At 37.1% G+C, this 26,151-nt stretch overlaps 1 protein-coding gene across 11 annotated transcripts in view; it reads right to left on the bottom strand.

Moving 5' to 3' along the window:
- ZNF407 (zinc finger protein 407) overlaps positions 1-26,151 on the bottom strand; it is a 329,424-nt gene that overhangs the window by 255,161 nt on the left and 48,112 nt on the right. Inside the window, exons 4-5 of one of the 11 annotated variants that reach the window (XR_014943441.1) lie at positions 3,989-4,077; positions 3,456-3,556 (exon numbers count right to left, since the gene is read on the bottom strand). The exons of 6 other annotated variants lie outside the window; for them this stretch is intronic. Coding sequence is in view for 3 of the 5 variants with exons in the window: in XM_085539786.1 (XP_085395912.1) it covers positions 3,954-4,077 (124 nt within the window). In the remaining 2 variants the exon portion in view is untranslated. 4 more of the 11 variants (XR_014943442.1, XM_085539786.1, XM_085539787.1 and 1 more) reach the window with 4 other exon arrangements.

Here is a 26,151-nt window from a genome sequence, read left to right as displayed (position 1 = left end):
TTCCCTTCTAAGTTTGCAGATGACACCAAGTTGGGAGGAAGTGTTGACCTACCTGAAGGTAGGAAAGCCTCACTGAGGGATCTGGACAGGTGGGATTAATAGGCCAAGACCAATCACATGAGATTTAAGAAGACCAAGTACCAGGTTCTGCACTCTGGTCACAACAACCTCATGCATCAATACAGGCTTTGGGGCAGAGTGGCTGGAAAACTGAATGAGGAAAAGGCTCTGGGGGTACTAGTTCCCAGTTGAACATGAGCAAGCAGTGTTCCCAGGTGGGAAAGTGTGCCAATGGCATCCTGGCTTGTATCAGAAATAGTATAGTCAGCAGGACTAGAAAGGTGATTGTCTCACTATACTGAGAACTGCTGAAGCCACATCTTGACTGCTGTGTTCAGCTTTAGGCCCCTCACCACAGGAAAGATGTTGAAGCCCTGGAGTGTGTCCTCAGAAGGGTGATAAGGCTGGTGAAGGGTCCAGAGTACAAATTTTCAAGGAGCATCTGACGGAACTCTGATTTTATTTATCCCCCTGTTCCCTAGTCCACAGTTACTGCTGAAAAAGGCTGCTTCTCCATACTCTGCACCCAGGTTTGACTTCAAACCTGAATTTGTCAATTATCTAATGGGCCTCCTTATGCCAAACCCAGGCTGATGGACCCAGCCTACTACTTTACATCATATTCAGTTTCTGCTTGATCATGAACCTCTGAACCCTCTACAGACTCAAGATGTTACTGCCTTTGCTAGTGTATTACGGTTTTGGAAGATCTGTCTTTGTTGCTTGCTGAACTGGACATGATGACATCTTGCACTAGTTAACCTACCTAATCAGCTCAATTAAATTAATAAACATGAATGTAAAGAGATAGCACATTCGTTGCAACATTTACTATTATCACTATAACAATGAGTTTAGAGATTAAAAGTAGTTACTTTCGAAAAGCAGGATATTCACAATAAAATCTACTAAAAAAAAATACAATGTACGTTAGCTTTTTTCCATGTTCCATTTAAACTTATAAAAGACTAAAACATGAAAGAGCAGTGCACTTTTTGTTAAAACAGTAAAATATAACTGCAAAGACCAGGAAACAAATGAACGACCAAATAAACATGGTAGATGTACATGGTTAGTAAATTAGAGTAGTCCAAAACAACTTTACATACTTCTTTGAACTACATGAGATTCTGTCTGGACTTAGTGAAACCAAAATAAAGATGTGAACCATGTAGCATACAGGATCACAGACAAGATTTTAGTAATAACCACCATAGGTGAATTATTTCCTCTGTCCAAATATCAAAGGAAAATAGCTGTCAAAAGTGTAAATTAAATCACTTAAGTAGAACAGAAAATTATTTCCTATTTTCCACAGGTTTTGATTTGGAGTGATCTTAAACTTCTGGAAAAGAATTTCCCAATTTTCAAAAATTCTGAAGCCTAATTACAAGTAATTATAGCTTTTCATTTTCAACATGATGAAATAATTTGATTCTTTTTACAAGAGGTCTGGCTTAGCTCAAAATAGACAAGTGCTTCTGCAATAAGTTAGTACACAAAGACAATAAAGATCATTCTCAAAGAAAATCAGGGATACGTGTTGGCTATAAATCATAAATGCAGCATTCAAGCAAAAATAGTTTGTGTGTTCTACAAATGCCACTTACTTCCATTGCATATGAGTGAGATAAAGTAAACAGACCACTGACAGTTTTGGCTTTCAAATACAAAATGGGTAAGAGTTGAAAGAAGAAAAGAAAATATATGGTATAATCACTACTGTTAGATCTAGTTTAAAAGTATAATTTGGGGAAATAGAGTGCAAGAATACAAGCTGTTCTATATTCTCATTACATAAGAAAAGCAAACTAGGACCAGGTAGCATTAAATTAAAACTAAATATTATTTTAAGTATCTTGTTCCCATGCCTACCTTTTCCTCTCCCCCTAAGAATTTCCATTTTTTTCTTATTCTAGAGAAAAAGTAACTATATTCACTAAGTTAGACATTCCATTTCAGTAAAATTCCTAGTAGCTTTCATTCAAAATCTGAAGCTCAACCAGCAAGTCTGTCCAAGTCTGTCCAGCACAGTTAATCATTGTAAAGTTCAATGCACTTTGCAAATGTGTAAATAAAACAAACCTCAACCAATACATCCAAGTGGAATTAAACCCACACTAACTTGTATTTGAAGCTCAATTTTGGGTACATGTAAGACTACCTAATAAATAGTCATCACACTGGTAAATCTCTACACCTTGAGTTTTTAAGGACAGAGGTTTGCATGACACCTCCAGGTTACGAACACATTAAGCTAATACACACATTTGGTAACAAGAGGAAAAGTTTAAATGCAGCACAGTATCACATAAAGGCATTTATCAAAGAGTAACAAACTTTTGCCTTCTAAGCAGAGGAGTAAAATCTAATTTGGAACTGGAAAAAAAAAAATATCACAAAACGGTTCTAAGGGCTGAGAAAGCAAGTTCACCAGACAACCTCTCTTCAAGTCCCTTTCTACCTTCCAGTAGTTTATTAGAGGGTTACTTATTTACACTGGTAGCCCTTAAAAAACACTAGACTTTACCTGTTTGCAACATACCTAGCATGCTGTTGTCACAACACAAGGAGAAACCAATCTAAAAAGTATTACAAATAAAACTCTTAAAGTCCCATGACATCTTTGTAACACTGAAAGTGGCAACAGTTGCTAGATTTGACAGTTAGATAGCAAAATGCATCTTTTTTACCTAATGCTACAAACTGGTTAAAAATGGGTACTGCATTATAAAGTGACTAATACAAAATTAAAAACTATTTTTGAAATGCACTCACGCACCTGGTAGCTATTAAACAAATTTCACAAAGGAAATTAGTAGACCAAGTGCTGACATACTCAGCTGTCAAATCTCAACTGGGCAAAAAATCCAGTTTTCTTTCATGGTCAGTCTTCTGAAAGTGAAGCAAATCTTCAGGAACTACTAAAACAAGTGTTATTCAAAGAAAAAAATATCTCCTCAACCTCTAGCAATAAGATTTTTTTTAATTTATTTTCTGGGTAGACAACAAAGTGAGATAATATGCAGGTACAGGCATTCATTCAAGACTTCCAATGTTACTTCAGACTTCAGGGGTGGGGACACATCAGTGTGAACAACAGCAGGTACAATTTTCGTCCTCATATACACTAACAGACAATATTTGTTACTATTGTTTCCTTCTTACCAGCAGTTGATGTGATTAAAACTTGAAGTAGATTTTGAATACTATTTTCTCCATTGCCTAAAAGTCGGGAGTAAGTTCAAAAATACGTGGGTTACCCTATATTGCAAGACCCACACAGTGCAAATTGAAAGTGCAACAGGATGCACTCAGCCTAGGTACAATAGTAATATTACTCATAATGACTCTAAGCAAATCAAGAGAAATTATTAATACCTGGAGATACATACATGATGTTTTCAAAAACACCAAGCACCTCTCCAGTATGTGAGCCACTCCATCCAGCAAACAATCCAAAGCACCAGTAGAGGTCAGAGGTCTGCTGAGAGGTCTGCAAAGCAATAAGCCATTCAGCAAGCTATGTTTGGTCTGCAGGTGATAATTAGCCTTCAAGGTCCCCTGTTAGACCTTCACACAGCTCAAAGGTAAATACTACAAACCATCAGGCCATATAGGAAATTCAGACTGCAAACTAATCCCACAGCCAGCCTGCTGGAGATGATACAGTTGTTAAAATTCATCCTGCCAGCTGCACTGTTTTATCTATGTTAGGGAGTATTTAGAACACAAACAAATAAGACGTAATTATAGTCTATTACTTACTCCGAAGAACTGTCAGGGTATCTTTTCCACAGAAAAAAAAAGTGACTGGCTCAACTTTATTTACTGCATGTCATAGGAACACTATTAGCTAAGATAATAAAGCTCCAGTCTTCCCTAGAAAAGTTTTAGATACAGCAGCTCACTAGACACAAAATCCAACCTTGTTGCATTGAAGACACATCAGGGAGCCCAGGGTCCAAGAGCTCCTTGTCCTCATCTCCAGAGAGGAAGAAAGGATAGCTGGAATTTCTAAGAAAGAAGAACAGTTATTCATTAAATGAACTTCTGTTAGCAACTACTGCCATCCTTGACTTGGGCAGAGGTAGGGACATGGATGATGGAAAAACTTTATATTTGTTTTCATTTTACAGCTATTTTTCTTTTTGTTGATTTAGTTTAGGAAGTAGTTTTATTTTCACCAAGAAGCAGACATAGATATATTATCCATCACATTTTTGTTGACTTCCATATGAGAGGATGAGATTTGTGATGATATACTCACTACTCTTCAGCATTTTGAGACAGATATTCTTCCAACTGTTTGAACGTCACTTGAAACACATGAGAGAACACATATGTATATCTTTTAGGGAGATAGTGGTCTATTCTCAATTATCAGCAAACAAACAGTAACCTAGTCCAGATGTTCTGTGCTCATAGCAGCTTCTTTAAGTAACTTGTAACTAACACCAGTAGAAATGTCATAGGCCCAAAATATCTGGCACTACACTCAGATAAATCAGAAGAAATACACCAAGATTATGAAAACCAAACTATATAGGTCACTCTGAAAGTAATGCATACAATTTATTTCCATGGAAGCTAGAACACAGCAAAGTAACCCTTTCATGGAGAAAAACTGCAGATACAAACCATTACTTTTCAATACAGTCACCACCATTACCAATGCATTTTTGCCAATGATCAACAAAAGCCTGCATGCTGCACTCATAAAAATCTACATGGCTATCCAGAATGCAACTTCTCTTTCATGTCAATGTCACCACTGCTGAAAAGCACCACACACAGCCTCAGTGTGCTCACATCCATTGTTTGGTCTCCATAAACATTCAACGAACATCTGGAAAGTCAATAGATGCCATTTTTTTCACATGAAGGAATCCAATTCCACACCTCTGCTCCATCCGTACTTCCATGTCAGATGCCCCTTCTGCTGCCACCTGCCACATGGCAACAACATGCAATGGGGTGCTGGTGGGGAGGTTCAGCCTTGACTGCCATACCACCAACACCCACCTCTGATGTTCAGAAATGACAGAATAAAATAGAAGGCACTACTTTCAGAGCAGATCTCCTATATGCAAAGTTCAGAAGAACCATGAGGATGTATTTATTCTTTACAGTTAAATTAGTTCTGTCTCACCTGCAGCTATCCTGTAGTAAAATCCAGATTATATATATATGTATATATACACACACACACACACACACACACACACACACACACATACACATATATATATGGAGAAATTAACTACTGGCCATGCTTCCAGTGAGATGCATAAATACATTTCATTGACTTGTGCAGAGAATATACAGTGCCACAGCCTTTGAGCAACTTCTGAAATCCAAGTTCAGAAGAAGTCATCTATTGACTTACTGGGGTTTTTTTTGCAGGGATCTACACAAGCTCAGAGCCCTGCCTGGGTGTAGTAACTAGCACTGTTGAAGTATCATTCTGATAATAAAATTTAATCTACTGTTGACTAAAATACTAAAGCCAAATTCTCTCAAACGTAAGAGATAAATGACACTAGAATCTCAAGTTTCATTACAATGGCTTTGTAATTAGCCAGCAAAAAACTCTCGGAAACTTTAATTTAAATATTGTGCAGCTGAGTTTCTCTTATGAGAGGCAAATCCCTGAAATAGATTAGTCACACAGCCCTTAAGGCAGAAAAGTAAGGAAAGCTTCTGTTCTCTGCAACTCTTAGCACAAGGGACTTCCACTGAAATTTAAACATTATAAATAGGCAATACTCTATCATACAATTCATAATTAGACAGTGGAACTAACTGCTACTACAAAATGTCATTAAGGGTGAAGACTTTGTGAGACTGAAAAAAGGATTAGACATTTATATGGGGCAACAAAAATATACAGAGCTCTATTAACTTTCAGACATCTATTCAGTATAATGTTCCTGACTTTAATCCAAAACTCTAAGCAAAGACTAGGAAGCTTCTCGCTTCTTTCTCTGAAGCCTCCACTGTTGACCAGTGGACACAAAAGTAGCATGGCTTAACAGTCCCAGTCTGTCATGGCAATTACTTCACAGCTGTAAATAAAATAACCACATTGATCAACTAATTATTACAGTGTGTGCAGCTGTATGGGAACAAAGACAAATGGGAAACAATTTGTCAGGCTTCATCCTACCCTGTAAGCCCAAAATATATGGAATGCAGTGCCACTGAATCCCTGCATTCCAGAAGGATCAAGAAATCTGTACCACCATCCAAACAACTTCCAGGAGGATGTTCCTTGACATCCAAGGCAGATGTTCCTTGATTTTCCCAGGCACAGTGGTGAGGCTCATTGGTCTGTAGTTCCCTGGGTTCCCTGGGTTCTCCTTCCCCTCTTATGAATGGGAGTGATGTTTCCATTTTTCCTATCACCAGAGACATTTCCTGACAGTCACCGCTTTTCAAGTACAATGCAAAGTGGCTCAGCCAGCTCCCTAATGACCATGGGGTGCATGTCATCCAGACTTACTCACATTTAGTCTCATGAGGCAATCTCTGACTCCTTCGGTCTTAGGGGGGTCAGTTTGCTCCCACAGTTCCCACCAAGAGATTCCGGAATGTGAGAAATATAAGAATTTTGGCTGCCAATGAAGAATGAGGCAAAGAACTCAACAAGTACCTCAGATGCCATTCTGTCAAAACTGCCCCTTCTGCTGCCATCTGTCACACAGCAACATAGCAATTGTGTTTTGGTGGGAAGGCTAAGCCTTGAATGCCATACCACCAACATCCACCTCTGGTCCTGTGGTCCAACATAATAAAACAGGAAACATTACTTTCAGAGCAGTCCCTTTAAAACTGTAGACGACCTAAAGAAAAGATCTGTAAATGGAAAAAATTACAGGCTAGAATCCAAAAACATTTTATTAATGTGTTCTTATTTAGCTGAAATGGAATTTAGTTATCAACGCTACAAGTCCCAAGCCACCAAGAATCTCTGCTCAACAAAAAAAGAAAAGAAAGAAAAAAAGAATTAACTGTTTACTTGGCCATTGTGTTGTAAACCTACTTAAAGAAGAAATTAGAAAAGAACAAACAAAAAAACACCTGAAGCTTAATAACTCTTGGTAAGATAAGAGTTGACTTCAGAATTAAGGTGACAGTGTAAGTTTAGAAAGTTTTTTTTCTGTCACTGCTTTTTTGCACTTTCTTTCTCTGTAGACAGCCCTGTCATGTCTGTTTCTCTTTCCACAAAATAACCTGTCCTTGCTTTCCAGTATCCCAGAGGATATTCCAGCTCTGAATCATATCCTTCACCTCCCCTACCAGCTCCACAAAAGGCAGGATGTGATGTGTGCCACATCTAGACCAACACCTCACAGAGCAACCAGTCACCTATGTGTTGCGGTAGCCAGAACTCAGCAGTCGAGGGGAAGAGCAGAGAGAGAACTATATTGCCATAGTCTAGATGACATAAAGCATAAGTCCAGTTTTGATACACTGGGTCAAAAGGCTTTTGATAAAAGGACATGCAATTACAAATAAATACTTCCAAATCTAATCAGACTAATCTGCAAGTTAACAAACCTACTATAAAATACGATAAGACTCTACAAAATACAAAACCCATCATGTTGATAGCTCCTATACTACACAGGTCCAAAAAACCTGACTTTCTGTGTAAATATTTACACTGTCTACTTCAGTCTGTGCATGCAATTATTAAATATTAAGTAAATAGCTATGGATCATACGTGAATGCGAAGTGCAGCAATATTTGAATTCAGATCAAAACAAGAAACAGCCCTTTGGGGTTGTTTTTTGGTGTTGTTTTTTTCATTTGTTTTGGTTTGTTTAAGTTTTTGGGTTTTTTTACATTATGATGGATAATAAATATACAAGAACTTTCCAAGGCCTCAGAACAGATTGGATCTGTTTCTTTATGTTTCTTTTTGTAATCCTGTCACAGAAGCAAGTTGTCAAAAGATATAAACTGCAATTTAGTGGCAAAAAGAAACACTGCACCTCCCTCTCATCCTTGAAGACTTTATTTCCAAAGTGCAGAAAGACAAATCTGAGGAGTTGCACTAAAATGCTCGAATCAATTATTTTATGACTCAAACTCTGCACCAAGCACTCATACAGCAGATCAGATACACCAAGTCATCAACTTACGGCACTTCATAAATGTACAGGAAATCTGAAACTATCCTTGGTAGCTTTCATATACACAAAGAAGGCTCCTTAGGTTTGAAGTAGATGGCAACCTTTAGACCTCAATAGTAATGAGACCACCTTATCCGAACAGAACCTATGGGCATTCCATCAAGTCCCACATTCACTGTAACAAGGCGCCTTCACATCCATCTACCAGGACAAGGAGTTACATGCACTCAACCACTACCAAGCTGGGATCGCAGACACAGGGAAGAACTGCATCTTGAACATGGCTTATAACTGGAACTTGTAATGTGAACTGTTTTCCCCCAGTATATTTCTTTAACTGGCAAAACTCAACAATTCATGCAATTTTATTATATAATCACTATGCACAGAATTAATAGATTGCCTTCACAAACACAATTGTGGAGAAATTCTGACTGAAACAATAATAATGATTTAATATACTTCTCCTGTTCCATACAAGTATTTTATTTATTTTGGGAAACAAGCAAAAAACTTAAATTCATGTAAGCTGGTAAAAGCAACTTTAACTAAAGGAACTCGATTTTAGCTTTCTTCATCAAGTAAAAATTGAAGCCCTTAAAGAACCAGTACAGTACGAGCACATTTAGAACCTTCTTACTTGCCCCTCCATCCCTTTTTCTAAACTAAGAGTGATGAATTTCAAGGACAAAAAAAAAGCCAATCAATTTTCATATACTGCAATACAACCTAAGAATAGGGCCCTGTATAAATTGAACACAGTAGTCACATATTTTGTGGGTAGATTAAGGATAAAACTGCTAACTCCATGCTGTGCCAGATGAAAAGGAACAGTTTGAGTACTTTAGAGCATGCATATTTATTAGGCTATCCAAATAATTTATAAAACTTTGGGGGAAAAATTACTATTTAAGGAAAATAGTATCGTTCGATGAATAAGGAACAAGAGTAAAAATAAAGAAATTCAGGTTTCATTCTTGGAGCCTGATAGATAAAGCAAATCACTTCTGCCTGTACAGTCTTCATATCTACACAGTGGAAGTTAAATTTACTTATTTTGTAAAATGCTTCAGAATCTATAGCTGCAACATCTTACATAGGATCTGAGTGTACTCAGAAAAACATCATTTCCACTACATGGATTTGCTGAAATGTTTCAAGAACTCAAAGTCTCAACTGTACGTTGAACAGCATAGTATATTTACCATATCTCTGTACATGTGAGCAACAAAAACATATTCAGCTCCAGCCCATCACACTTAGAAAATCCCAAGGAAATAAATGGCTGAGTTGAATAAGCATGAAGAACCTCAAAAGATTCCCCTGCAGTCAGATAGCTATAGTTAACACAAAGCAAACTAAGTCAAACTAAGGTAGTAACCTTCAGCCATTCTTTAGACATTCAAAAACACCCCCGTCACTGGAGAGTGAAACAGAGTGCTATGAAAGGGCTGAGTACCATGGAAAAAGCCTGTAAAATCTACAAAACAAAATGGACATTTAAGTTAGTATCAGAACATAAATAAGTAGTAATGTTGTAATAAATGATGCAAGCATAGGGAGCCTCAGCAAGCAGCTCAGCAGTTCCATGTAATACCAGTACTGAGGTCTTCAGAGAGACATGTCTACATGTTCTTATAGAACTGTGAAATGCAATTCACAATCCCTTTCGACAGCCTCAATTTAGACATATCCACCTTTACAGTTGGGACTATATGCTACAAATAACTGTCACAACTTATTGAAGAGTTTAGTTATTTCTAGATAACTAAGAAGTCTCATCCTTTCAAGCATGTACAAAGAGACCTCCTAAGAAAAACACAGGAGATATGAAAAAGAAATGAAGAACGAAAGTTTGCTGTTCAAATGAAGCTCGTTGCTAACTTTCCTGAAAGTGAGATGCTACCTTTTAATGAACTTTACATTGGAAAGCCCCACTAAGCACTTACTTACTACACACCAATACTATGCAGACATGGTCTTAGTGAGACCCAGTAAATAAGTATTAAATAATATGCTTGAATCCTGAACTGGTATTTCAAGAAAGAATAAACATGAACTGATCAAACCTATCATATTTGCAAGGAAAGAAGAAATACTGCTACAGACGATCTACAAAGCAGATAAAAAGCTTTTATCTAATAATAATGAAAAAACACACACACACACATATATATACAGGAATATTAACTATAAATCCAGAAGTTATTTCCAGGCTCCTCCATTTCTTCTCCAGAACAAGATAGTACCTCCCTAGTATGTCCAAGATAGCTAGGATATCACTGGAGAAGCTATAGATCTTTGTCACTAGTAGATGTTGAAGGCGGAGAAGACATCAAGCACTCTTGCTTAGTAGAACATTCCTCACCACTCTCTTAATTTTCTTCTCTCGTTCAACTATTCTCCATGGGGCTCTTCATCAGCTTCAAAGTCTGTAAAAAATACCTTTCTCCACTTACCAGTTGCCAGTTGTTTCTCATTCACATGGATAGATGCAGCAGTTGTTCACTTCTCATTCCAAATCATGTTGGAACAGTTTGACTTCTCCCAGTCAGGTTGGGAAGGAGAGATATATAAAAGGAGAACAGTTTTTCTGTCAAGTATTACGAATGAGTCTAGATAATGTCTTCTAAGAAAAATACCATAAAACAAGTAAAGCTACAATATGAAGAGCACAATGAAGGGAAGAAACAGGAATGGACTGGCTCTTTTATCTTCCAGGGGACAGACGATGAATTCAATAACAGTCTTACCACTAGCAGGCTAAGGTGACAGACAAGTAGCTATGGAAATATCTTTGCAGTTTCCATGTCTATGCTGGGAGCAAGCTCTCATGCAATCCTGTTTTCCAGAGCTCACCTGCACACCTTCAAGAAGAGCTCAGCTCTGCCTTCCCCATGTTTGACCCTTGGTGGTTGTGAACAGCCCTCTCTTCATAAAGCTGTGCTCACCCAGCTTCTCCTTGCCCATCTCTCAGGGAGCCAGGGACCAGCGTGGTGGCCTTCTGCTGGACTCCACTCCAATTTGTTGAAGTCCTCCTTGTACTAGAGAGACCAAAATGAGACACAGTATTCTAGATATGATCTCAAACACAAACAGAGGGGAAGAACCACTTTCTTCAACCTGCTGGCTATATTTCTGCCAAAACAGCCCAGCATGCAGTTGGCCTTCTTTGCTGCAAGGACGCAATGCTGACTCACGTCTAATTCACTGTCAGCCAGAATCAGGGTGGTTTTTTTTTTCTGCAAAGCCGCTTTCTAGCAAGTAAAGAGTCCAGCATGTCCTGGGGTAATTCCATCCCAGAGGACTTTTCATTAGTCTTTCTTTGAACTTCATGAGGCTCCAGTTGGTTCACTTGTCCATCCTGCCTAGGTCCCACAGAACAGTAGTCGTGCCCTTCAGTGTACTGACCACTGACCGCAAGATGCTATCACCTGCTAAATTCAAAATCAAAATGAGAAATCTAATAAGCACAGCAATCTAGAATGGCCATCTCCATGCTGCTGCAGTGTAAGAAATGCACAGATAGAAATAGGAGTGCAAGAGAACTGTCTATTGATTGATGGTGGATTTTTGGGACTAAGAGCCTTCCCAGACTCAAGCATTTGCAGCACCCCTGTCAGAAACCTTACTGGCCATATAATAAATGTGACAGAAGGACTGACTTCACAGTGCTACATATTCACTTAAACTGAAGTCAGTGGTGGTTTACGTTAATATGACGGATTGTAAACAACTGCAGTTCAGAAGCTGGCGTAAGCTTGCCTCTACTGACTTACTGATGGGGGCTGGAAATCTCTTAAAAATTGCCAGAGCTCATCTGCCAATACCTCAAGAAAAAAAAGAATCACCAACAAGCTGTTCCTGCAAGAAACATCTTTCAAAGTGAATATCCTTCTGACAAAATGCATGGCTGTTAAAGTTCAACAGATTTTGTAACAATTTCTTCCAGATCTTAACCACCTTTGACTGCCTTTGACTTTTGATTCACTTCAATAAGTGAACAGAAAGATATTTTTGCTCTTAATAGGAACTGAAATGAATCTGAATCCTGAATTTCTCTCCCGGAGTATGATATGGCCTTAAGAACAAGTGGATAGCTTTAAAGATGTTATGCATCTGAGAACTCTATTCATACTAAGACAAGAAACATCAGTGAGTTACACAAAATAGATTTTAATGCCAAATCAATCTCACCAAGAGTGATGCAAAGAGACTTGCATGACCAATGCATTTTCTTTGGAATTATTCCAACAGAGGAAACAAGAAGAAAGTGAAAAAGCAAATTGCTGCCTACAAGGTTTTTCCAGCATATCCTATGAACCATTTCACTTTCTTTATATAGAAACCAATCCACACTGCAGCACTGTGACAGGTGACAGTCAACTGGAATAGCAAAGAAGGGCATGTTTAGCTATCAAGCTTAGTAGCTTGAGATTCACTCAAGAAAAACCTTCAAACCTCCAATCAATACGGCTTGCAAATTGCCTGTTTGATTGACAAGGGGAAAGGAAAGGCAAGGGAGGACAGTCCATGGCCTGAAGTTCCCTAGGGAGGGGAACAACAGCTTAGTTACACATCAGTAGTCAGTTGGAGGAGAGGAAAAGTGAAGACCCTGGTTATCCAGGTTTCCTGCCTTAGGCAGGAAAGAGCTTTCTCTAAGTCAGAAGGCTGATTTGTCTGGGATTCCCATGGCCAATGGAAAGAATGTGGTTCTATAACCAAACCTCTAAAACAAGCTCTTGTTCTATGCTTCTATTGGGAGGGATCCACATCTCTACTGACTTCCTAGTATGCCTTTAATGTCTAAATTACATTGTTTGGTTAGGAGTCTAAAAATAACAGCCACTAATACTTTTTCCTTTGCTGTTTGTGCAGAAAACAGTATCTTGGGCACAGCAACGTGAGGGAGAAAAACACAGTTGGGCACAGAGGTGCAGAAGATCTTCCCAGCAATACATCCAGTAAACAATAGGATCCCCAATATATGACACATCACTTAAAACCAAAATTCCTGAATGTGCTCAGAGTCAAACCAGCAGTCTTTCCAAGCTAGAGCAGTGGTGAGTCACCAGAAGGCTTATATTCCCTCTGCCCACATTCTACAAGCACCTACCTCCCTTTCACATTTTCTGGCTAAACATCTTCTATTGCCTATTCTATTCCTACAAAGCATAAACACTTTTCAGGCAAGGCTATCAGCAACCCCTAACAGGCAGATATCTCTGCATCTGGAAGACTGCAGTTTTATAGATCTGACAAGGAATAATATCTGAACTTAGGTGGTAATTAAACTGTCTGAGCAATGCTAAGAACAGATACATTATCTTTTAATATCAGAAATGAAGTACTATTAAGGAACACAAAGCACCTCTCTACACAGGAAACACACAAAATGGATCCTTCTCTTGCTGCTGGGATCTCAATAAACACTCATAGTTTGACCCCATAATTGATATCACACTATAGCTTCTACTGACTACTGCCAGCTTTTCCATACTATACAATCATGCTTATCTAAGTTCACTTCATACGTCTACCGAAAATAATTTTTTCCTATAAGCCACTTTTTATCTAATGATTCACAGTAAAATGTACTGAGTGCTACTCTGAGATTCAAAGTCTGGAGGGAAAAATAAAGAATAAAAATCAAGAGACAGAAATCTGAACTACATAGATCACAGTGATGATCCAGAAGGAAGAGATATTATTATAAGAATAATGGGAAAAGTGAGTAAAAAACATTCTAAAAATCCATCAACTCAAAAGATTACACTTTATATTTTATGCATTTTATATTTTCATGACTAATGAACACAAAGCATTTAAGTTAGAAGTTTAGAAAGCTACACAACAAATAAAAATATGCTTGAGAAGAAAATAGACTAAAAAAAAACCATTTAATTCTTCAAAATATCCAGCTCTGTCACAAAAAAACAGACTCAAGCTAGAAGCACTGGCTCTGTAACAGATGCTCAGACAAATAGTTTCAGCATCCGGTATTACACTGTTTGTATGTCTTTATGTTGCTAACTTAATTCTCAACTGTATCTGATTCAGAGCTCACACTTGCTAACCCGCTAAGGCCAGGAGCTTACGAGTTTCTTTGTGGTATCTTCGCAGATTCGTTTTAAATTGACTCAAAATGAACGACAGCTTTCTAAAATCATCATTTCCTCTATTCTTCCCTCACCTCATTGCATAGCACAAAGAGTACACCCTCACTGGAAACAGACAAAATAGATCTGGTTTTCTTCCTGCCCAGTATGTGCCCAGGATACAGGCACACCTTTTTGGCTGTGCATTCAGCACCTGACAGCTACTTCTATTCCTAACTCTGCAACATCATTTTCTCCACCACCATTATTTTTTCTTTTGACCAGTTCCTAATAAACCCGTGGTACAAACTGGAAACATCTTCAGTTCAACAAAACTTATTTTCATCTTCATAATAATAGTCTGACAGAGGACATCCAAGTATTCTGATACATTCAGTGCACTCAGAGTAAAACACCTTTGTCAAGAAAACTGTCCACAAAAGACCACCTCTTCCTGCTGCCAACTCTTCTGATTGAATCTTCAGTTCAAAACTGGTAGACAATTATGGCACTGACTTTCCAATAAGCCCAAAGTTTAAACTGTAATGGTGATGCATGTTTTATGCACTACAGCATGTTTTGTTTCCTCTGTAAAAGAAAGCCAGACCAAAAACATCACCCCCACTCCCCACACACACACACAGAGTGATCTTCAGTTACTAACATCACAGGTTTTTTTTCCTCCAGAATCCCTACACAGGAGCTGCTGCCCTGGGAAAAACTGGGAATGTTATTAGTGGAATTCCTGCATCAACTGTAATAACTGGAAGTATTCACTCCATTTAAAAACTGTCGCAGGTAATTCACAGCCCTACCTCCAGCTCCCAGGAGCCATCCTCACCTAAGAAAGCTTTTTATTTTACTTGCCTATAACCAAACTGTGATGTTTCTTTCAAAGTCCTATCTTCTGTTTTACTACCAGTCTCTGCTTCTAATGGCTTTTATTACTCACAGTTGGGTTCCTTAGACAGGAATTAGCTCTTGCTCCTTTTTCTTTTCCCCCCTACAGCAGTGGCTGAAGAGCTAAATATTTTAATTATCAAAAAGAGCACATGCATAAATATCACAAAACGAAATGTGGTTATAGCAATGCTTTTCTGGATTCTGTACCTTTCATATTAGCCTGCTGCCTTCAGTAGGGCTAAGAAGTGGAATCTCGTTTATAAGATTTGATCCTCAACTTGATGAAACAAAAGGAAAAAAAATATATCTCTGAAACAACTGGAAATAGATCCAAGAATTTATAAAATGTTCAAAAATAAACCCTCACGTGTGACCACATAGAGCTCCTTATCTGTAAATACAGGGAGCATCTGTCTGTCTTCCACAAACAATACAAGGATGTAGACATTACAGAAATACAGTTGCATTTCACCTGGCAGTTTGATGCAGCGCACTTGCACATGACAACACATTGATTTTACTTCTACCTCCATGCAGACATCTACGTAAAGAAATCCATTAGGCAGACAGTTCTCATCTCTATTGACTGACAGAGTGACAATCGAATACTTTTCACCTTCCAAACTGACTGACAGCTAGACAGTTAAACAAGCCTTCAAGTTGCAATAATAGTATGAAACACTTTCAATTACCTGAATCAAACAAATCCATGATCCCACTAGTTGAATGTATTTTTCTGTCTGCTGCTATGCCTGGCTTGGTTTACACATTGTTGTTTGGGCAATTCAGATTCTAAACAAGAATGCTGGAAAAACACATAAAGCTAAAGTTTCTAAACAGAGGTATATCTAAACAAAAATGCATGCATTTTTGTGACCAGAAAAAAACTAAATACCGGCAATCTTTTGGCTCATTTCCTTTCAAGCCTAGCAGGAAGCAAATCTTTTAAACTTGCATAAAATGCTTGGAAATAGCTACATCATTAGCTAAGTGTTTTTCTAACACTAGAAAATGTGACGTGCCATCCTACTTTGGAAAGTGAATCATTTATTTTTAAGATAAAAAATGAAATTTTTACAAACAATATTTTTACTGTGGGTCTAAATAAACACACAGTCTGGCCAGATTTCGAACACAAATTCCAGCTATTCCTCTGATATAAGTAACACAAAATCTAATGAACTAAATTATGTCCAGTTAAAATCTGGATTTATTTAGGGAATAATAATAACGATCAACTTTAACAAAGAAGCAAAAAAAAATGGAAAATAAGAATTTTCAGATTCAACAGCTCATAAGTAATCAAAACCATCCATCTTTTTATGCTACGATTTCTAGAGTGAATAAGTAAGGTTGCAAAAATCTGATGTTCTGTGGACATCAATATGTGTTGCTGCAAGACATTCGGCATGATCAGACTGAAATATCTAAACGAACATGCTTATGAGTTAAACATATACACTGGATAACAGGCAAACAAGTAGGATCAGGGTGCGCTCTAATGTACTGTAATTGGGTTGACAGAAATAAAAGGAAAAGTCAGAGTCCATCAAGAACTGTTCAGTAAAAAACACACAAAAAGCAAAAGATTGTCTTTACAATTGAACAGTTGCATCAAAAATGGTCAAAGCATTTTAAAAGACATAATTTTATGTTCTAAGAAAACAAGATCTGAAAATAAACCACGTTTCCATATATTTTCCTTACAAAAACTGGCTTTTAAGCCACGTTATGTCTAAGGAGGTTGAGTACAGTTACTAACTTTTTCCCCCCTCTCTATGCACTGCTTGTTTTGTTCGGAATCTGGGCAGGTAACAGATCATCTTTATAAAAACTTTGTGCACCTTTGCAAGCTCCATCAGGGTTTAAACACATATATAACTGTAACATCTGAAAAGACTTTGATATTTCTTTCTCTTAGGTACAGAACAGCCAAGTTCTAAAATAATGACCAAAAAAAAACCAAACAAAACAAAACCCCACATACATGAAAGAAAATATCACCACCACCACAAGAAACACCTTCCGAATTCAGCAAATAATACACTACATTAAATCTACAGTATTTGAAATTGTATGTTATTCTATTGCTATTAAGAAAATAAAATTAAAAAGGGTTTTGAAAACGTCACAATACCACTTCTACAGTATTAATAATTTAAAGGATATGTAAGGGTACATTTTATGACTGTTTCTTAGAAAGAAATTAAAAAATTAGGATGGAAGCAATTACTCGAAGATGATAATACTCTTCTAATGTTTCTGTTCTTACTGGTTCTTCTTTTTTAATCAGTCAACACTCTTTGAAAGCGTCAGTATAGAATTTACTGTGCACACAACATAAAATGACTCCTTCAGAAGAGACTTGCTGTTGCACACTATACAGCAAATTGATTTTCTGAAAAGGAATGCAGCCTGTACTTAACCTAACAGTGTAACCTTGTTGTACTACATGAAAAGGGATCATGCATATTGATTTCTTTATTACAATTTCTCCTGTGATCAGTAAACATTCGTAAAGCCTCCTTCTTGAAAAAAATGTTTTTCTGCCTTGAAATTAGTCAATATAAAGAGGCTTCAATTCTGAATTTGGAAACTGTCCTTTTTTTCTTTCTTTTTTTTTAACAGGGGGACAGATGCCAGGCAATTCTCTGTGCCCATACTTCAGAGGCAGTTTTTTTCCTTAAGAAAGCAAACTTGTCACTGATGTCACTGACAAATCATTGGCTTTGCTAAACTTAGGAAGTTTGCTTCAAAAACAAAACAAAACAAATATATTCTTGATACAGACATGCATTTTTCTTTAAAATAAAACCTTGTTTAAAAAGAAACAACAGAAAAACAGTAGAAACAAGGAAAGAGGCATCATCAGAGAATAAAAAATGTAAGATAACTCGTACAGTATCCACCCAGGTAAAATGAATGGAGAATAGTAACGGAGCACGAATCTTACATTGCCTTCTTCTGAACACAATTAAACTTCAGAGTCTGTTAACATGTACTTTCTGGAATCGATGGAAGCAATTAAAAAATTTCAACCAAAATGTTTTGTGAGGCGTAATTACTATAAGGTCACTAGATATTATTTGGAGTCAGTTTAGTTTATCACATTACGACATGACAGGACGTGAGGCAAAAATTATAAATTCCTTCCCTAAATCTGTCCTTTTCTGATTTAGATGGATGAAGAATAATTAACTCTTAATTATTCAGATGACTTCAAGGCAGTTTCAGGATTCAGTAAAGAATGCAGTCATTTTAAGCAAGGAAAGCAGTCTCCTATCATTTATCAAATCTTGCAACTTGACCAACGATGAATAAAAAAATCTATGTTTACCCGTAGCCCTAACTGCTACCTTAGAGGTTGTTAAGCAACAAAATTTCCTTTAAATTCTACCATATGCAAATTATCAGATGCAATTTGCATTTTAAAGTATTTAACTCTACATATTTATTGGATTTTGAGGCCATGCTGATCATTGATTTATGTGCTTCTGGCAATCATATTTCCATATTTGTATGATTTTGATGACAGTAATAATTCAAATATGCAGAAAGTTGTTCTTTGAACAATATCTTTAATTACGTCCTCAAAGCATCATTGTTTTGCCTGGTGTCCTGACAAAAATGGTTTGAAATGAGAAATGGCATTATGATCCAAAACGCACAGAAGTACATTTGTCCTTTGCTGTCTAGCACCAAATGCACAGAAATGACTTTTCATGTTAACCAATCCTCAGCCCTAAACAGTCTGCAAAGCCCAGCAACCTTGCACGTAAATACTTTATTAATTCTGACACACTTTCACGACAAATTCAATCACAGTTCATAAGATTTCTGTTCAAAATGCAAAACCTGCCCCATTTACTTTGCCGCTAACTCAGAAAGTTTTGCTGCCACGTTTTTTTATTGGAGTTGTCACAAATTACGTGCACTCTTATGAAAGCTATCAAGAACTGTAATCATTAAGAGATCCACAAATATTTTGCCCGTTTACTTCTCAAACACGACCATCAACCACGTCTTCTGTCACCACTATCAGAACAGTTTGCTTTAATACAACTTTTGTCACTGGAACACATGTATAAACTTTTTAGAATAATTGCTCATTCATGTACAAACAGACAAGAGTAATGCATTAGCCTACACAATGAACTTGTGTTTTAGTTAAGCATTCCTATTTATACTAATGTTCATTTAAATATTGTGCAAAAGTCAAATATTATCAGAATAATGCAGCATTTTACTCTAGCGCAGCATAGATTTACTAGTTTGCTGTTTCCATAAGCAGTGTTCTACATAATACCCTTTCTGCTTCGCACAGGGACAATCTAATATTTAAAATAAAATAAACAACAGACCCTTTTCCAAGTTATTCATAATTTAAGAAAACTCTGTTTCTTTTAAAAAATGCATAAGTGCTTCCATAAATAGAGTTGAAATTAACCTAAATTTATCAACATTTTTCCATCTGTAAAACACACAATATTAAATTCTTATGAAATCATTAGGAATCCAGTTTGCTTACTCACAACCAAAATACACTGCAGCATAACAGGCTGGTTTTTCTCTCTGATTTTTTGAACACATATTTTACAAAAAGAACCTCCTTTGTATCCTCCATGCTCTCGGACAGGCAACAGCAGTAACGAAGTATGCAGCAACTATCATTAAAAAACAAAGGCTAAGAAGAAAGAGAGAAAGAAAGAAAAAGCCCTCTACCCTTTACAACAGCAGCAAGTTTTTTGGCCTGCAAATATCTCAAAACAACAGTTTTTCTTTGGAAAGACTTAAATATTTTATTTATGGCTGCTGAATACAAATTTAGTGCGCACTATAACTGCATAAAGCTCTGCTTTATTTTTTATGAGAGCACCCCAGGCAAACAAACATATAATGTAGACCTGATGTCAGCCACCCTAATATACTTGCTACGATTTTTATTTTATTTTTTTTCAACTCTCCAGGTGAAAGGACAGAATTCACAAGTGCTTTCTAACTATGCTTATCTAATTTAAATATAAGCTCCTCAAATCGGGAGGGGGGGGGAACCCACACAAAAAAAAATAAGGAAAGGTAAGGAAAAGAGTGTAATTTTGTTTGCATCACCCTTTAAAGAGACTTTTCCAATTTCGATAAATATTATGGCATACCACCATACGGAATCTAAACTCACTTAGCTATCAAAATGCATTTTAAAGACAATTGCACTTTAGCTGTGATTCTTGATGCACTGTAATGTAAATATCTTGTCTTGTTCCAGGCAAGCATACTGTTAGTAAAATACATGACATTTGCTGAACAACCTTTAAGGAAATAATTAGATAAAGACAAGCTGCTGTTTTTCAGCCCCTATCAGATTAAAACTGTTTACCTCTTTACCAGACAGGTATGATGCACTTACTATGAAAATTATGCAAATCAGTTTACTATTAACTATACACGCTAGCAACTTTACAACTAAATACACAATCTGTGCAAAAAGAATTCGTTTTTATTTATAAAAGCTTCCACGTTTTACCTTTAAATCCTTCTAAAGATCATAAAGATAAATGCCTTTGTGATGTTTGAGTCTATTTATAACACAGAAGCGCTGCTGCTGGCCATAAAGTTAAACCAGCATTTTCACAGAGAGCGTGAAAAATTCCCGTCGGCCTCCCCCCCCTTCCCTGACACTCCCTGGCACCCTGGGGCCAGGGCAGCCTGTGGGGCCATGCGGGGGCATGGGGCAGGCTGCAGCTGGGAAACTCTTTGGGCAAGGCAGGAAAGAGATAGCAGCGAGCACCCAAACCAAAAGGTCTGGCCGCCGCACCATGACGGCGCAGGCCGAGAAGCCTCGGGAATGAGAGAGCAGGGCAGCGCAGAGCCCAGCTGGATGCCAGCCCCGACCACAGCCAGCCACTCCCAGCAACATGCAGGGCTTTTCAGTTTCAATTCCCAGGTTCTCCACGTTCCTTCATTTCAGTGAAACTTTTCACATTTGTACATATATGTGCGTGTGTGTGATGAAATAATCTATGAGCTAAGAGAGACATAACAATTCAGCTGAAATTAAATTGCGGAAAGGAAAAGAAATGTCCAACCTACTGCGACGAGCGAATCGTTTGCAGAAAGGCTTAATCTAGGAAGCATATTACTCACAAACAACAACGAGCATGCTTAATAAATCCCTAAATTCTCCTTAAATAATTAGGTAAACAAATTCTGAAGGGGGTTACAAGAAATTTAAATATGTGATTAAACACAAGCTTACATGGCTAGAAATACACTCTAAGCAAATACTGCTTGATATCTCACAATCCCTTCTTAGAGGGACAAGTGTTGCCTTAGTAATTCGTGTGTGTGTTCCTTTCCACAGCCCACTGAAGTGCTCCAGGGACTTATTACTGCACATCCCTTGTCCTGCCCATAATCGCCCTGTGGGTACAATCCTTCTGACAACAGAGATGTCCTATGCACAGCCAGGACTCTCCAAGGCACCGCTGTATTTCCACGGGGTGAGGACCAAAGCCCTGGGCACGTCCTGGCCCCAAGAACACCGGAGGAGACAGAACTAACACCGCTTACATTATTCAAATCTTTGATTCTTGATTAACTTATTGTACATGATCTCAAGAAGGGGTCAAACACATTTTCCTCTCGGAGGACCAACTCCTTTACCAAATCATGTGGCTACAATAAAAATCTGAACACACAAGAAAGCTGAGATTTTACATTCACCATCTAAAATACTCCTTTCTATAACTGAAAAAACACACAGCATTCATTTATTTTCCATAATACTCTACTCAGTTTAAAGTATTTTGAAAACAAATTAAATTTTGGCCCTTAAGATTATGGCAACGTAACTAAATGGGTAAATGAAAAATATTTTAGTTACAGCTAAGGCCTCTCAATATATTTCTGGGATAACGAATGAATCCTTAAATCGATAACATAAAATATACAGAATTTATAAATAATTAAGACATTTATCTTCATGGTAGAGAATAAAGTTATTGTATGTAGTTTAGATAGGAAAATGAAATTCCTGTATAAAACTGGTACCATTTTTATCATTTGTAGAGCTCAGTAGCACTGCTTATTAATAATAGATTAAGCAGTTGTAGCCAGCTATATAAATTGGCAGTTGATTGCAAAGGGACCTAAAATTGCGGTAGCACAGCATAGCAGTTAATGCAAAAAATGGCCCTTTCATTTGTAAAATAACAAAAATCTGCACCTTAAACTGCTGTGCTCAGCTTGTAGTTGTAGTAAGGCAAAAATGAAAGTAATATGATAAAATTAAAGAGACTGTAGCAGCATTTACCAGCAAATATGACTACAACAAACAAAAGTCAGCTTCAACACTTCCTTCTCGTCGAAATTTAAACAAAATGTTCACTAGTTTACATGACAAATTCAGCATCGCTCCATCAAAGAAAGTCAAAATGCATTTCTAATATTTCAGTGTTGTACTACAAGCCATTTCATACGGTACAAAAGAACGATATACCTTTGAAAGAACTGCTCAAACAGCTAATGAGTAGCTTTTCAGAAGCAAGCTGATTTTCCAGGGGCTTAGAAGAAATTCCTTTGTATCAACTTAGTTGTATGCAAATTAGGTTTATAAAAAGAAAGACCTGGATAGGGATTCAGATTAATGAAACCAGGCAAAATATAACTTAAATGAAATGCAAGGGTAAACATTCTTTTCTGTGTGTTAAAGTCCTTACTTCATCCCTAACACTGAAAGGGCTTACTAGAAAACAACCGCTTCAATAAAAGAGAAAGTCAACTCACAAAAGCAAGTAAGAAAGGGCCAGTTGTCTTTTAAAATGCCTAAAATCAGTAGCAAAATAAAAAGGATCCACTTTTATAAAACTAACAGACAGCTTTACAAGGATTCTGTTCTTTCAGCATTGGGAGAGCATAACAATTCTTCTCATCAAGCAAAATCAGGAACACTGGAGAACTGCCACAGATACAGGAGTTAGTTATTTTAGAAAGCCTTGATCAACAGGAAAAAAATAAGCACTGTAACATTTTTTCTGTAGTTTTAAAAAGGTGTGCATAGGAAAACAGTGAATACTGCATGACTAAGCACATGAAATAAGAAAAATGTACAGGTCAACTCATTTATAGTAATTCAACCTTCATCTTCTGATTTACTTACTGTAAAAAAATCTATTATAGCCACAATTTGGTAGTGAACTGTAGCCATCTACTGGAATGAAGAGATAAAGCAAATGTTTAAGACTACGTTGCTCCCCAGGAATCTAGCCTGCTTTGTATGCTGTCTAGTATACGCCAGAAAAACGAATAGTGTTAGGTGCTATTAATACTGTGAAAGGAATCGCTCTGAGAGAGTGTGCAAGCTAAAGAATGTCAAAAATAGATGCATGCATTTTTAAGCACATCTTTAAAAAATGTAATACTTTTTACAATAACAATGCAGGGATGCTTGCTTCAAATGCTGAAGTTTTATGTATGATCACTTTATTTACCTTTTTAAAAGAGCAGAAGTAAAGTAAATAAAAAATACTATTGAGTATTTAAATTATTTAATTTCAACACTTGATAAAATTTAGGACAGATTTTTTCATTAACACCCATTAACATGTAACACATTACTAAGATTAACTTTATTTAAAAAACAAAACAAAACAAAAGAAGTTAAAACATAGAAGCTTGTTCCATAGGAAAAAGAATAAAAATCAGCTCATGTCAAAGCACTCTGCTGTACTGATACGTGAAAGCTTATTTCAGTACTTAGGGCAATATTCTAAGTACAGGAACTGAGTTTGCAAGCAACCGTCATGAGGTAAGGAGGAATGTATTAATATTGCTAGAGAGATTAATTAACCCTGCATTTATCTTCTAAGTGCATCTTCTAAGACATCTCAAATTCTACCTGGAAAGAAGAGAATGCTTAAGGAACAGGAGGGACCAACAGAAAAGCCCAAACTGATTACGGAAGAAAAGCAATCTTCAAGAAGAGGTGATGTGATGTCTTTCATTAGACTAGATGATTCTACTGGAAGAATAAACACACTCATCTCTCAGGCCCAAAGGAAAGGATCAAGCTGGAAAGTATATCTGCTTCTTCCAGAGGTAAGTTTCATCTACCAGCACGACTTTGTGTCTTCAGACCCATCATCACTGCTGCAATAACACAACTGCTAATAGTCTGTTCTCAGGGAAGGCACCACTAGTAGTGCAGTGCCGAAGGACATTAATTGAGTCCTGAGCTGCAGGTATCAAGATACGTAGTCAAGGGCAGAGACGCTAATAAAATTGCTGAATGGGAAAAGGGAAAAACAGTAGCAGTAAGATCCTGCCGTTTCACTCTTAATGCAGTTTCTGGCCAATTTAATTCCAGTTATGAGGGGACTCATACACTATACTATCAGCACACATTCAGAGCTCTGTCCTCTAGGCATTTTGACCCTACAAAAGAAACATCAGAGTCTCTTCAGAGCATCTCAGGTGTCCTAAGGCACTCAGTTCGTGTTATTCATAAATGCAGTAGAAGCACATTTTCTGTTGCGTTTGGGCCCTAAACCAGACACAGGAGATTTCTCAAGATTTAATGTCTGCCTTGAGTAAAATTAGCCCATCAAAATCAGGTACAACATTTAATCTCCACAAAAAGAAGGGCAATTCAAGAAGATGGAAACCATAATGGTCTATATTTTTCACCTTATGAGTTGCTTCTGGAACTGTTTCCTGAAGAGAGGAACAAATGCAGCTAGGAAGGGAAGTGGAGAACACTGACAGTATGCAAAGATAAAATCACTGATATGTCCACACGCATTCATTCCATACATGCTACAAAATGGAAGAGTAGCTAGAAAATCCTGATGTCATGACTAACATCTACATAACTCAACCTCCAAGACAGAATAGTATTAAGCTGAAATTATTACAATAACCAATCAGCAGAGCCTTCCCGTCAAAGGGATATTCAGGTCTCTGACTCTACTCTGACTGTAAATTAACGAACACATTTGAAGATCTGCTTCAGTGTACTGGAAGTTCAGGAACACCACATTTGAAAAACCAACTATTCTTCTCAAAAATTCCCTTATCTAAGCCTTACAACCTTAGAATAATTACAATATTATCTTCCACTAATTCCAAAAACTCACAAATCACTGTCCAATAAAGTGAAATGTAACTAACCTATATTAAATGGTGAACGGCATCTTGTAAAGTCACCCAGAAAAGCCTATTAATTGAACTAGTTAGTTAAGGTATAAAGAGAAAAAAATCTACTCAGCAAATTCAGCCAGATTAAACTCTTTACATTGATGGGCTCTCATTGACAAAACCATTTTTTCTCAGCAAATGGGGAGGAATTTGTATGAACTATCCCACCAAGCAAAATTGGTAGCAAGCAGATGGGGTACTAACATCTTTAACCAGCACCATTAAAAAGAATAAATACACTCATGCTTCAAACATAAACTAACCGTGTATTGTCACCAGAAGTGGGGAGAAAAACAAACAAACAAAAAAACCCACCACACGCTACTGAGTAAGTTTACTTAGTTACTGCTCAGCATAGCTCCTACTACAACTTCTCTGAAATAGCTAGTGTATCTAGAGTTTAGCTAGAGTATCTAGATTTTACTACAGTAAAATCAAACTCACTAACTAGAGAAACTAACCATACATTTATGATGATATGCTGAATCTGTTGATGATACAGCATCAAAATTTCCTGCAGTATATATTATTATTCAATGAATTCTTAATTAAAACACTGAAGGAAAAAGAAAATAATCTCCAAACCAGGTCAATGTAAGGTAGACATTTCAGATAAAGGAATGATAAATAACTGTGGGCCTAAACAGCGATGATGGTTTCCCAGTATTTCAGATACTACACTACTAGGTAGAACAGCCTTTTTTTTTCCTTCCTTCTCCCAAATCACTATCAGCAGTTTTTATACAAGACATCTCAG

Source organism: Coturnix japonica, chromosome 2 (assembly GCF_054131305.1).
Source record: "Coturnix japonica strain WE chromosome 2, WE-NBRP24, whole genome shotgun sequence".
In the NCBI taxonomy this organism is placed as follows: domain Eukaryota; kingdom Metazoa; phylum Chordata; class Aves; order Galliformes; family Phasianidae; genus Coturnix; species Coturnix japonica.
The sequence above is the reverse complement of the archived record's forward strand: the minus strand, read 5'-3'. Positions and strand labels throughout refer to the sequence as shown.